The sequence below is a fragment of the Symphodus melops genome (assembly GCF_947650265.1).
Source record: "Symphodus melops genome assembly, chromosome: 1".
In the NCBI taxonomy this organism is placed as follows: domain Eukaryota; kingdom Metazoa; phylum Chordata; class Actinopteri; order Labriformes; family Labridae; genus Symphodus; species Symphodus melops.
Genome location: NC_136691.1, coordinates 49,543,413 through 49,558,018, shown reverse-complemented (window position 1 = coordinate 49,558,018; position 14,606 = coordinate 49,543,413). Strand labels below are relative to the sequence as shown.

General features: G+C 41.5%; 1 protein-coding gene across 1 annotated transcript; it reads right to left on the bottom strand.

Annotated features, from left to right (window-relative positions):
- Window positions 1–690: 690 nt before the first annotated feature.
- prr16 (proline rich 16) lies at window positions 691–13,610 on the bottom strand. Its single transcript, XM_079362212.1, has 3 exons — window positions 12,821–13,610; window positions 7,878–8,942; window positions 691–2,747 (listed from the first exon to the last, which is right to left on the bottom strand). The coding sequence occupies exons 1-2, from the start codon at window positions 12,953–12,955 to the stop codon at window positions 8,076–8,078; spliced, it is 1,002 nt and encodes a 333-aa protein (XP_079218338.1). The 5' UTR covers window positions 12,956–13,610; the 3' UTR covers window positions 691–2,747; window positions 7,878–8,075.
- Between the last annotated feature and the right edge of the window lie 996 nt (window positions 13,611–14,606).

Below are 14,606 nucleotides of genomic sequence, written 5' to 3'. Positions count from 1 at the left end.
AGTTGAATTTCAAGAGCTCTGTGTAAAACATACGGAAATAAATAGCTAATGAAATGATTGTTTATCAAATAAACAGTGGCAGCGCCAGAGATGTTTTTATGCAGGTGCTACGGGGTTGCTGAACTTTTTACCGAGGGTACCATGAGATTTAGGGTTCCCTGTGGCAGTCACCAGTTTCATTTCTACTGCAACACACACATGCACACATATATGTACCTGCTCCGCATAGTTCTGTGTTAAACACAAGGCTTGATATTCAGCTCATGGGATACAGATGTACGTTCACAATCTTGCCCACGTAAACACAAGCCTCTGTGTCATCATCACCAGTATTAGCCCCATTTAAGTTCATCAAAACAATCAATGTTTTTCCTTTGCTAACGGTACATACAATTGCGCTCTGGCAAACAGCAGGAAGTAAAGCATAGGGTCAAAAGTTCAACCAATGCTGCACCAATTCGCTAAATCACCTGTGTTGGTTTAATATTTTTATTCTACAAAATGTTTGTTTTATTTATGTATTTATTCATTTTTAAAAATATAAACATACAGTAGTAGTCAAATATTGAAAATTCTAAATAAACGATAGACATTTCTTGGGGGTGCTATGGCTGTCTTAGGGGTAGCTACAGTGCCCCTTGCCCCTTCCTTGTGCCACCCATGAAAATAAAATATTCACAGACACAGACATCAAGTGTAAGGTATTTACTTCTCACATTTTCCAAAAGTTTGTGGACACACAACAGAATACCACTGACATTCCAGTCACCTTAATAAACTGATTCTTAATTGATTTTGAGTTTTTTTTGTTTGTTAATGAACTCAGCTTTGTGTCCAGTGAGAACAAGGAAGTGGAGTTTATAAGTGAGGTGCCTCCAGTCTGAATGTGAAGAGAGGCTGTGTGTATTTTTTTATTTCTCACCCTTTTATTGATCCAAAATGCCCAATGGTAATGTGTTCCCCTACATAGATTCATACTCTGCCCTTTAATTTTTATTTTATTTCCATTTGTCATGTTGACTCTGGGTTTGAAAAACCTTTACTAAAACAATATGGCACAATGTTATTACCAATTATTTATTGTCCTAAGCGACATTAAAAAACTCTGGATATTTGCTGGGTACTGGCTCCAGAAAGAACCAGACAGACTTCATATTTGGAGATAAGATGGGATGCTTCTTAACTGTATAACATGGAGAGCACAGCTACCTGCATGTTGGAGCCTCCAAAAGGCAGCCTCTCCACAGAAATGCATAGAAAAACACAGTGATGGCAGGACAAAGTGAAGAGTCAGTCGTGCATTCAATCAGTTCCATGCCTCCTGTCTGATAAAGCACAACTAGGTATTTGGTTAACGCTTTTTATCTCCTTCACCTTACAATTTCTTTCCCACAACACAGCCCACTCTGCAAAGTTCTCTAAAGTGATAATACTCGAGCAGTTATTAATCATCCATATAAACACCATCCTACGGAGCCTTTGAAATCCCAAAAAGTAAAAAAAAAAGTTGTGTGCATATGAACATCTTGAGACCACAACATAATATCTTGTGGTCACCAGGAATTTACGTTGTTCCCAAAAGTTATAATCTAACTGATGCACACAAGATAATCATTTCGTCTACACAAGATACAAACTTTTGCGCACTTTTTTATTGTTTTTATTTGTTGTGTACTTTTTGGGACTTCAGGGGCTACGTATCACCCCTTTGCTATTTATATAAATAACTCATCCTGCTTTGCCCTGCTGAAAACAAAGTACTTCTAAGGAATGTCAGCTTTCGTCAGGATACCTCAGTCATCCAACACAATATCAAAAATATCATCTCTTTAAATGTTAAAGTCTCTGTATAAAAATGCCTGAAATATAGAGATATCAAACATGTACATATGTGTTTGTATACAAATAAAATTTGATGCAAATTATTCTTCTTCAATGATCCTTTAAAGCTGTAACTACACCACTGTACTGTATCTCTGTGGAAAAAGACAATACATAGCTTGCATGTCGCCAGTTGAGCACAAAGATTTTGATGTATGATGGAGATAATGTCTGGACACAGACCAGTGACCACATCACCATTCATTTCAAACCATTGGTCTTTTAAAAAAAAAAGACTCTTATTGTGCGTATGGCACAATACATTGTTTTCTCCTTATCTACAGTCCAGCAGAGCAGTATGTTGCTCCCAGGCAGAGCTGACGGGCTCTCCCGACACAAACAATTACAATTCTTAAAAGGCAAATTCCATTGGTTGAGTGGAGCTATTGATTTCCATCTGAGTAAACAGAGCAAAAGACATCAATAAAATACTGGCTGACATCATTTCACCGCATCTTCTACCTCTTCATCGAAACTTGCCTCTTTACTTTTGATGACAGGGTTTCAGCAGCATTCGAATCATTAATTCAATGATTTCTATGAAACAAAAACATCAACTCCGCAACTATGAAGCAACCTAACTGTTTGCTCTTACATATAGTGACTGCCCTTTCTCCTCAAATAGATTCACAGTAACATTGCTCTTGCACACAACTCAGCCTGCAGGTCCTCCAGCGCTCAAAGTCAAAATAGGAATTTGTTTGGATGATCTCCTGGTGGCTGAGAGTTCTTCATGTAAAAATTTTTTTTTAAAAAAGGTTGACGCTTGGCAGCTGTTCTGGGTCCTCCCCCATCAAATCAACCAGGGTAGAAAGGTGTTTGAAACAAGCAGCCCTTCTCCTGTATCTCAAGTATCTCAATGGGCCCTGCAGAGGAAAACAGAGGAAAAACACAAGTTTGAGAATCTGAATGTCCAGAGAAGAAAAAACTAAAAGCACAGTCATGCCTTTTTTTACAGAAGAAAATATTAAAAAATCTATTTAGTTATCATTGCATACTGAACAGCAGCCAGATACTTATACACAAGTGTGGAAACAGGAATGAACAGTTTAACCCTTTTATCCTCTATGGATTAAGATAAGATACAATAAGATACTTCTTTATTCATCCCACAACAGAGAAAAAACCCCATCTCAGAACCTTGAGTCCCTCCTCGAGCAGCTGTGTTAGGTCTCCAAATCCAGTCCTGTTGTTAAACTGTGTACCTTCCCTGTGTAATGTGCAGCTGATGCCTCTAACTTTAAACTCTAAACAAGCATGACATCTTCAGATTAAATTTGCTTCACCCCAAAAGCCTTCCAAGTTTCACTGAGCTGTTTCCCCACACACATGGCTGCATGCCTTCTTACACTCTCAAACACGTTTAAACACATGCACGTTTCCCTTTTACATTAAAATGTATGCGCGTGAGCGTGCACACACATAATGACAAGAACATACACACACATGCCCACACACTTTCCCACATCATGACTTTGGCTGAGTCACAGATAAAGAGGACAAGCCAGTATCCATGAGCTCCAGATCTACTTTCGAATGCTTTGATGTTTGGGAATGTAGGTCATATCTATTTTGTATTCTAATGAACTTAGCATACAATATCTCCCTTACAGATGTGATGCGTCTGGCATGTGGCGTCACAGTCATTTAGCTTTTCTTTTGTTTAACGCTCTCCCTGTAACATTGTCATTTTCATTGATCATAATGAAAGTTAGTGGATTGAGGGAAACCAAAATTAAATTAAATGATGCATGCAGAATGGGGATGAGTAAATAGACAACTGTGTCTCTTGGCAGACTATCACCACCAACAATCAGACTGAGGAACAACAGCTAATTAATATTCACTGACAAAATGTGTGTCTCACTCTGACACATTTATCAAGGTTTTATTGCACACGAGGCACTTGCCAGGTTGGAATATGAGATTAAGACAATACAGTCAGGAGACTCACTATTAGCACAAACGAGTATGGTGTTATAATAACAACAAATCAGAGTAACAGGTTTACATTTTCAAACAATCAATCAATCTAAGTATTCAGCTCAGAGAGGTTTAGAATTAATTATGGAAGCAGCTGGTTTCCTTATTAAGCCAATGAAATGAGGTGTTGCATGAGTGACGTCAGTGAAAACGTAAACACAAAGGCTTTATATTGAGAAGCTGCACACAATCACACATCAGCAGGTGCAAAACAAACAGGAGTAGATTTTATCGCCCTCAGAAGGTCGTTTGTTATTCAAAGTGACGGATGCTGTAGACCCGGAAAGAAAACAAGTCAGTGATAGATTAAAGATACAAATGGAAATGTTGCCAAAGGTGTTTGCTGTGCAAAGTGTTAGATGTGCCTTATTAATAGATACCCCACCCACATGTACAGAGTATGTGCACAGAGTGATTGTTATGCACACAGCTGCTGCCGAGTGGGAGTGAAGCATCATCCGAGGGGAGAGGAAAGAAAGAAATTAAGATAGGGTGAGAGAGAGCAAGTCATGGGGAGCAGAGAGATAGAGATAGAGGGGGGGGGGGTGTAGGGAGCTGTAGGGAGTAGGTCAGTACAATTGAGTCAGTTCTGACTCATGATGGAGGCGGTGAAGATCCACCTCCTCCCTGCCCATTACAACTTTACTCTGCCGCCCGAAGCACTGGAGCTCAGATAGCCATTACCAAAACAAGAAGAACTCCTACACCCTGTGGTCAGAGAAGCACTGGTTTCAGTGTTCCAGAAAAAAAATCAGACAACAAGTCATGGCTTTAACAAACAAATGCCTATGTATCAACATCAAAGGGACACATTTTCACAATGTGACTTTGTCAACCTGAGCAAATGTCAAAGTTGTTCTTTCATTTCTCACTCTGGGCCCTGGAAATGCATGCACATTAGCATTGTCAAATAACTCTCTCTACATAGTTGAGATGGCTGATAAATAGTTTAAACCTTTTTGACCTTGTTAAGGTTAAGTAGGATGTGACAAAATATAACTTGACATTTATTGTTTGAGCGCAACAACACCTGTCACGAATAGGGCTGGAATCTCTTATACTTTTTTTTTTCCATATCAGCAGTAATGTGTCTTCAAAATATGAAATATGCAATACATGCCCATTTACAGCTGACAGTGTCTGATCGCTCTGGTAAGATTTGCTATTTTACGGGTTCTTTTTCAAAACTTTTAATGGCCATTTGCCTTCGCTTGATAGGATGGAAGGAAGAAGTTGAAAAGTTTGGGTGGGGAGGCCATGTTGTAAAGGGCCATGGGTCAGAGTCAACACAATGCTGTGATGGAGACGTGGCCTCCGAATAGCTCTGGCAACTTTTCTTAATGTCCCTGATAAAGAACATTTTAGAAAGGAAGCTGAAATGGTAAAGGTAAAGCTTCGGCTACACTCAAAGTATGAAGATCAATTTGATCAACTTTTAGTCATATCGGCTTGTGTCACCCTGATTTCAAAGCTTTTAAATCAACGTTCCTTGTCCTATCCTGTGTTGTTGTGTGTTGGTGCTGTTGTGGTGACTGGTGAACAACATTCATTAAAATGAGTCTTACAGAGTTCAAATCTAACAGACCGGAGGGATTCTTTTTGATTAAAAACTAAACATTGGCACAGAAACATTGAAGCTAGGTGATGTGATGTGATGTTTACACGTACAGTATAAACAGAAAGGGGAGTTTTTCAAAACAAAAGCTATTCGAAGAAAATAAACAATATTGAATATGGAAAGAAAAATGGAGCAAATGCCTTTACTTTTCAATGACCTCACTTAATCATACAATGCCAGGTCCACTGTGTCAACGTCCTCAGTCCATTGCATAGTGCACACCAGCAAAAGCCCTTATAAGCTCTGTGTATTGATGATACTGGCTGCACGCCATTCTGCTTAGGCTGAGTGTGTTTCTGTCTGTGTGTGCGTATGTGTGTGTGTGTGTGGGTGTGTGTGTGTGTGTGTGAGAGAGAGAGAGAGAGAGAGAGAGAGAGAGAGAGAGAGAGAGAGAGAGAGAGAGAGAGAGAGAGAGAGAGAGAGAGAGAGAGAGCGAGAGAGTGTGTGATCATGCTGCTGCCAGACTCATTTATAGCCATTAATACACAGTAAATACAAGAACGTTCTACACTGAAAGCAATCATCATTGAGGACAAACATGCAGCCCCAAGAAGCAAGACACACAATAGGCCTACAGTTAAATCAGCTTCAGTCTCCACCGCATTACAGTTTCGGTGTCTCTGCCTCCCCACATCGTCCTCTTGTCCCCCCTCCTCTCTCTCGCTGAGCCCCTAACACTCTTTCTCATTTTTCTCATGGCTGAATATCTGCTGATCCCTAATCCAGACGCCGATTTTAGATGCATAAGGCCAGCAAGGTCATCCATTGGATTTAGTCATAAGTGAGTGCTATTTTATACCCTCATTTTCTCAGCCTGAACCCTATAAGCTTCTCATCCCGACAACGCTGAATACTGAAAAAACATAAATATATTCTACGTTTTTATCCCACAAAAAGGGGGCAGTAACAGAGGCAGCAGCAGCAGCAGCTCAAAAGCTTTTTAAGTTAGTGATGGTACAAAGCTATCTGAAGCAGTGCTGTTATCTTTGGTAGTCTCATCCAGCTAATTAAGGGCATAGCTTGGAGGAAGGTGCTACTATTCTCATCTTACTCCAGGGTACGCTGTCTCCCCCAGTCTGCCAAACTGACATGTGCTTTTACACACACCTATGAATGCACAAATGCAGACACGTGCACAGAAACACGCATACAAGTAATAACAGATTTTTTGACACATGAATCAAAATGCATTCTCAGAGGCACTTTAAATTCGCAGTCACAGGAACAGAGAACACAAGCTTATTACATATTAATAAGAGCCACTAAAGTGGAGACTATAACTTCTCACATACTGTGAGCAGGTATGACATTTCAATGATTTACACCCCCCTATGGAAATAAAGACTTGCATTTTTACTGCCACCCATGAGTCTAAATGATTAGCTTACTGTACATTTAGTCTCGTTGATGTAACAGTAAATGCAAGTGGGGGTTCTAAGGAAATGAGAATTGAGTTATTTTACATGACTTTAATGAGAAAAGGAAATATAAAATCACCTCATTCAAAACTTGTAGATTTTAGAACCTTTGTCAAAGTTAAATTTTTTTAATCCAAACTAAGCTTCTCTCTGTATCTATCGACAAATGTTTTTTTTTTTGGGGGGGGGGGGGCTTTTGTGCCTTTATAGGAAAGATAGAACAGTGGATAGAGTTGGAAATCATGGGGGGAGAGAGCTGGGATTGATATCCGGGAAAAGAGCCACAGGTTGGATTCCAACCCGGGCTGTCCGCTTGGAGGACCATAACCTCCATACATGGGACGTGCACTCTAACCACAGTACCACCAGACACCATTCAGATTATTTCACGCGTCAGCGAAATGGAACTGATAAAGGAAGAGGAAGTATAAACCCCCTTGACAATCTCATGACCCTAATTGTTCATCTTGACAAAGTATAGGCGTCACATTGTGTCTGCAGTGGCTTTATTCCTGCAAATGTGTTCGTGTAGAAGGGCTACTTTTGAAGATGTATGGTGTCAGTGTATGGGGAGATCTTTAGGGCTTTTGATGAAATCTAACGGAAGCGGGTTTTCTTGTTTCATCCAGAAGGACATGAATAAATTAGAGGCTACTCTGAAAGAACTTCCTAAATTTGATAGTCGTTAGCACTGAGAGCTACCAGGCAGGCACATACCATTTAGTTTTAGTGTTGTCAGCAGTCTCTCTGGAACTTTTTTACGGTAGGTCCCCAAACGTTGCTCACTCCCTACAAACATCACACTCTGAACACATACACCTACTAATGCGTCCACAAATGCAAACACAAACGATACCCAGTACATAAACAAACTTGTTTCCACACATTCTCACAAATATGCGTCAGGGCAAACATGGAATGGCTCTACTTCTTCCTCCCTACATGACAAACACACTCATATGTGCACAAACACTTACCGCTTCTTCCAGATCTCCCTGTGCACACCTCAGTGCCCACTGCCTTTGTCTCTCTTTTATCCTTCTGTTTCCTACTTTCTAGCTCTTCCTCTCTGTTTGGAAATCCAAAGTTCAGCTGGAGTAGAAAGCGCTCATAAAGCAGAAAACACTATGAATGATTGAGAAATGTTTAAGTTAGACGGAACAGGTGGTTCTGCGTCAAACCGTGGTAGTGGTTGATTTACGAAGGATTGTTTTCTGGGGCTTGAGGGACGTTGGGTGAGGAGGCACACAAGGCAGAGGAGTGTTTGTTGTTGGGGGGAAACTGTGGCTCATTGGGAGGCCCCCGTTTTCCAACATCAGTTCATGAGGAAGAGCATGAGGTGGAGGAGGAGGGGAAGAAGAGCAGCAATGCACTGGACTGAGCCTCAGGTCGTTGAGCTCAGACTGTATGTGAAGCTCTGTGTCGTCCACATCATATTGAAGGTCACAGTCTGGACAATAGCCGTGGTACTGGACCTTCTCACTAAAACGCACACGCTCCCTCTCACGAGACTCCCTGCCAGGGGCCTTAGGGCATTTGTTCTTCTCATGGCGTAGAAGAGGCATGGGTCTGGGTAAAGTAGGTACAAGACCCGACTCAGAAATTCCGTCATTAGAAATGAAACATGGTGTGGAGGAGAATAAATCCCTGTTTGGTTTCAAGGGGAAAACGCCGCCATTCCTCATTACAGACCCGGCAGCCTTGGATATATTCCCTGACAACACTAATGTTGGATGAGGCAGATTCTTAATGTTTTGTTCCTCGGCCCTCAGCGGGGTGAGTCTGGGTGGAGGTAGGGGAGGGTGGGGTTTCTTGAGTACAGTCAGGACAGCATGAGGTTGGAATGAGACTGGGGCGATGGGTGCAGGTGGTTTGAAGATACAGTCATCAGGGAAGAGCTTCATCTTCTCCAGGCTGGAGGCGGTGGTAGTAGTGGTGGTGGAGCTTGAGCTGGAGTTGAGCGTGTCCGTCTTGGAGCTGTCTGTCAGTCCGTCCTCTTCAAGCTGCAGGTCACCTGTCAGGGTATCGATGTCATGAACAACCTGGAGACAAGAAGAGGAAATGTTACCGTGACAGCGGAGGTCAGGAATAAAAAACAATCTGCCATGAGGGGAAGAAATCACCTAAAGCTATGTCAGGCAGTGAAAACATTGTGTCAGCAGGCTACTGAGAAAAGACTGATGTTCTGGATTAAGACTTGTCGGGCAAAAAAGCAGTAACTGAAAAATACGTTCTTGTAAGGAGCTGATGTCTTTGTCTCATCAAGTTCATATCGACTGAACTGAGGACTTCATTGAATAAAATGTAGGGAAGTTACAGTTTGATATAAGAGATCTAAGGTTAAGAGAAATATCTCTATGACGACCAAGCCAGGGAGAAAAGAAATATCACAAAAATTTATGGGAACACCCATGAGCCTGCCAGACTCCTATGAGCCTGCCAGACTAAGATTTAAGTGATATACTACAAGGAAGAAAACCAACCTTATTTTGTAAGCCAAACTGTCACTGATGTTACAAAACCAGTGTCAGGAATTAATAAACAATACACCCTCCGCAAAAAGAGAGAGAGAGAGAGTAGCTGACAAATAAATCACAAGGGTTTAATGAAAATGGAATGAGGCAGATATGACAAATAAAGACTGTCAGTTTCTTTTGGAAAAACAGCACAAGTGCTTGTTATATTCTGCAGAACATGAGAGAGTCTGAGATCAAGGAGAGTTGTGTAAATACACCAAGAGTCAAGTATAACTCAAAAAGCATTCAGAGAGTGATTAATATAGGGTGACAATAACATGAATGGTGTAAGAGGGAAGAGTCAGAAGTGTCATAGTTTCCCCACAAACAGAGCAGGAAACAATTCATCATGCTGTAAATAAAATCCAAGAAATAAACAGAGAGGCAAAGAAAAGACATTTTTCAAAGAGCAGCGGATTAGAAACATCCAATCAGAAATCAACTCTGTAAAAAAACCCACCTCATTAAGGAGCAAACACAATCAGTTGCAGTGGTGCAGTGTGCCAGGGAGTGAAAAGAGACAGAGCATAAGAAATACACTGTGAATGTTTCTGGGAAAGCGATGACCCAAAGAGATCGAGTTGACTTTTTGAATGAATCTGCAAACTTGAACGATCAGTTCATTTTTGACTACAGCTCACTGCAGGTCATAAAATAGATAATAACAAAATGATAATAAAGGGAAAATGGAAGAAAAGCTCTGCTCAGTGGTGTGGAATTGACAATGAGATTTGGTCCCAGGACTCCGCGTAAAAAGATGATATTTAGATCCAAAGATATGTCCTTTGTCTTCCAAAAGGAAATGTGTTTTCACAGCTTGCATAGGCCGATATTAAAGAACTTTTGGAGCATGAATGTGTTTGTTTTCTTGCCAATCCAAACGTAGAAAACAAGAATGGAAATAAGAAGTTATACGGAGACAGCAGCACCAGCTGAGACAGAGCAAAGAGAATGTACTGTACTGTTGCATACACTCTCAGTATGTACATAAACAAACAGCTATTTCAGGATATGATGCTTACCTGTATTTGATGCATACTCACCAATAAAAATGTAACAATCTCAGAGATAAAAGGAATGACTACAGGACACATGGATAAAGTTACTCTACCATACATTGGTGTCTGCAGTGCTAAAACAATAGCTCAAAAAGGGATGACTTCACATTATATAAAAATAGCAGAAGCCAAGCAGGGATCCATAAATGAAGGCGACTCTTTATTTGAAAAAGAGGTTTAACAAACACAACAGACATAGATCTAATTTACTCAGCTGGGAAATAATAGGTAATGATAAAAATGCCCACGTTCTTTCAGCCTTTTTCAGAGACTTATCCAAAAACATTCCCTTTGGAGAAGCTTTTCTTCCCAGGGTGGAGTGATTATTGCCTCCATGCCCAGAACTGAAGTGCAGTTGGACATTTTATTAACTGGCCGCCTGACTACAGAGGATCCAGCACACAGTGAGCCCAAAGAATGTTTGACATAAGCAGAGCTGAGCATGCCTTAGTCCATTTTTACCATAGCTGGAAAACACTTCAAATAAGAGTGAGAAAAAGTCACCAGAAATAAGAGTTCATGTATTTCCTTTTACAGGCTGTTATGAAATAATAATGATATGACAATATTCTCCTGTTCTGAATCGGTAATGGCAATTTTAATGCATCTAGAACACAGTACAACCCCACTGCTATCATCCAAGGGTTTGAAAAGCGTGTCCAAACTGTGCCTGGACAAAAAGGAAGAAATGAAGATGATGGTGTGGAGAGAAACAGAGAGCGGAAAAGAGTGACTGAGGAGGTGATAGAGCAAAAGATAGAAGGTTTGGGCAGAAAATGCATTGGAGCTAAACTCTCCATCCAGTCTTTAAATGGATTTACCGACACACACACACACACACATAAGAGGTAATATCTGTATCCCAGTGTGCAGCCTCTGCTGTAGGCCAGGCAGGACAGTGTCGGTGCCAAGCATCTGGGCAGGGTCACTCCTCACAGCCAGGCTCGGTTCCAGCCCTGTCTGTGAGTTATAACAGATAACTGCATTTCAAATGGATTATACCCCAAACACCGGCTTTGATAGTGGCACCCCCTCGAGGTATGCATTTAGTGTGTGCGGCGTCAGGAAAACTGATCCTCTACATAACTTTCTGTAAAAAAAAAAAGAAAAGAAAAAAGACAAAAAAAGAGGGCACATCATAGAAAATCACAATAGGCAGATTACAAGTCCTTCATGTTCCCATTTATCACTGCTGCTCCCTCTGAGACACTGTAAATGGCTGTAAAACACAAAGGAGGTCTAATTTAGATCAAGTTAAGAAACATTGCAGAAAAGAAAGCATAGAGGCAGAAGACGACAGATGCTGTGAGGACAGCCCATCCATAATGTAAGAACTAGACCCTGTAAGCAATACTGTCGGTTTTTCTGAGACTGACAGCCTGTCATGTTATGGTGAGAGGCTGAGCACAGCAGGTCAAACGCCTGGTGTGTGGCTGCTAGAGGAACGTAAACAGAAAAATAGGTAAGACTGCAGGTTAGTACTACTGGGCTGGCAGCATGGGACTCAGTGATTGGCATGAGAGGACTCTCAACACTGATTTTAAACAGGCACTCCAACATGCGGTGAAGAAAATATGTCCCTGCACAAAAGCAGAACAACTGGCTGCCAATAATAATAAAGAAAACCCCAGGAAGACTCTCCATATTATCCCAAAATCCTTCAGAGATCTTCCTGACTCCCATTCAACACTCTCGTCTGAGATCTGAATCTGACAGCTCTGAGAGTTTTGATCGTAAGGCTTTCGTGGAGTGAAGAGGAAAGCCAGCAGACAACAAGAGATAAAGAAAGGATGGAGATGATTGGCTGTGATAAATACAGACATGTGGTGAAAGACAAAGAGAGTCTGAGATAAAGAGGGAGCCACCACAAGAGATTTAGAGAGATGAAGAGTGAAGGGGAAAGACAACTGTTCCATTAATTCCAGGCAAACAACAGTCAGCATTTAGATGATGAAATGGGATGCAAAAGTGCTTTTCTGGTTGAACCAACTTGTCCATGAAATATTAATTGTGATTGCATTTTTCTCACTTTCATTGAAGCCTGTGTGAGTCAGGGTGAAGAGGCTGTCCTGTCGTTTCACACCCCACATCCACCTGTGCCAAATGTCTCTCATCACACATATTTGTGTGCATGTAGGGGAGGTGTGTGTGTGTGTGTGTGTGTGTGTGTGTGTGTGTGTGTGTGTGTGTGTGTGCGTGTGTGTGCGCGCTGTCATAGCCTGTTTCGGGCCCCAGTGAGGTGGGCATATGCCTCCCATGTCTTCTCAGACAAGGTTGCATATAAAGTGCTAGTAGAAATACCAAAACACGTGTGCCTGCGAGCAATGGAGCTTCCTGTTCATTTACCTCTTTGAGCTCTTTGGCTACATCCTTGAGGTCTCCCAGGATGGTTTCCAAATTCTCCACGATTGTCTTGATCTCCTTTTTCACTTGTACTTTGGAGACTACTCCTTCAGCCTCTGCAGTTGGTGTCCCTGACATTCTTCAGTTTATGGCACAATCTCTGTTGTGAAGGATCTAAAGACAAATCCTTGAGTTGCCACGCTGCCACTTTGCCAACGCATTATTTAGTCCTCCGCTCCCTTCACTTTTGCTCCTACATCACAGCCAGGACGGAGTGAAGTGGCGTCGGGCATCGTTGTATATCTACCACTAGGCATGCGCAATAGAGCGTAACACAGAAAATAAAGATTATGTCCAAATATTGTATCATATTTGTCTACGAAAGGGGCGTCCGTCCACAGGTTTGTGCACCTTACACCCTCATCTCTAACAACAAAAAAAATGACGTGCCACGAATATCCTTCACGTCAAGGAAGGAGGAAGCGCTAAATTCAACATTTCCAGAGAAACATGTTTGACACGTAGGCTATGCGTAGGAAAATGTGTTGACAGGAGTAAATAAGGGAACAACGACGAAGAAGAAAAAGCAGAGTACAGAGGCAGTTATCCAACCCGCCGGTCGTTATTGTAATGGTCCATAATCCTCTGGCATTGAGAAAATTGAAATACACTCCATTTTTTTCCTTAAATAGACGGTTCTGGTGATGTTACACCCCGGAAAGCCACCAGGTAATGACACCCCAGGGGCACTTTCCTCCCAAAAACACCCCGTCAGTTTCATCCTGGCTCCATCGCAGCCTCCTTGGAGAGTCTGAACCAACGTCCGGCGGGCGCAGCAGAGGATGCGCTCTCCCTCTCCCTCTCCTCTCTCTCTCTCTCTCTCTCTCTCTCTCTCTCTCTCTCTCTCTCTCCCCCTCTGTCTCTCTCTCTCTCTCTCTCTCTCTCTCTCTCTCTCTCTCTCTCTGTCTCTCTCTCTCTCTCCTATTTCATCACACAGACATGCCGCAGTTGAAGAGGTTTTTGTTAAAATAACTAAAAAAAACCTCCCCATACCGTAGACCTTATATGTGAAAATGAGACCTACTAATAGCCTCTATACGAAAGCTGCAAGGCGAGTTTAGTTTGACAGTCTATTACAGAAGGATATTTACAAGAAGGATAAGTACTTTATTTTTAGCCTTACATTATTTAAAGGGGACACATTATGAAAAATCCACATTTACAGTGCTTTTGAACATTTATTTGGGTAATCTGAGAGTCTATCGACCCACAAAATGTTAAATAAATCCATGCAGTCCTTTGTTAGCGGTATGCATAAGTCTCACCACACAGACAAAAGTGCTCTGTTTCAAATGTTCCCAGTTTGTGACATCACAAGTTAGATTCAAAAAAAAAAAAATCAAAATCCCCTCCCCTGATATCTCCTCCCATGGACTCAACCTCGAGCCCAGAGCAAATTTTTTTCACAGGTCTGCTATTTTTAATCCCTCTACAGAGGAATGATGTATACCAGGAAAACTCAAAGGGGACTCGTCACATTTAAAGAGACACACACCAAAACAGAGCGATCTGGTTTCTACAGGGTCACAAACCTCCTCTTGTGCTTGATTCATATTATATTTGGACAAAAGCACAGCACAAATGTTTCATGTACAGCACAGGGGACTGTTTGAAAAGGTGAAAAAGGGGGCTAATATGTCCTCTTTAAGAACGTACCAGAAAATAGAACACGTCACTCCTTAATTAAACCAAGTCAAACAAATAGCCTATACAAATGAAATCAATAATT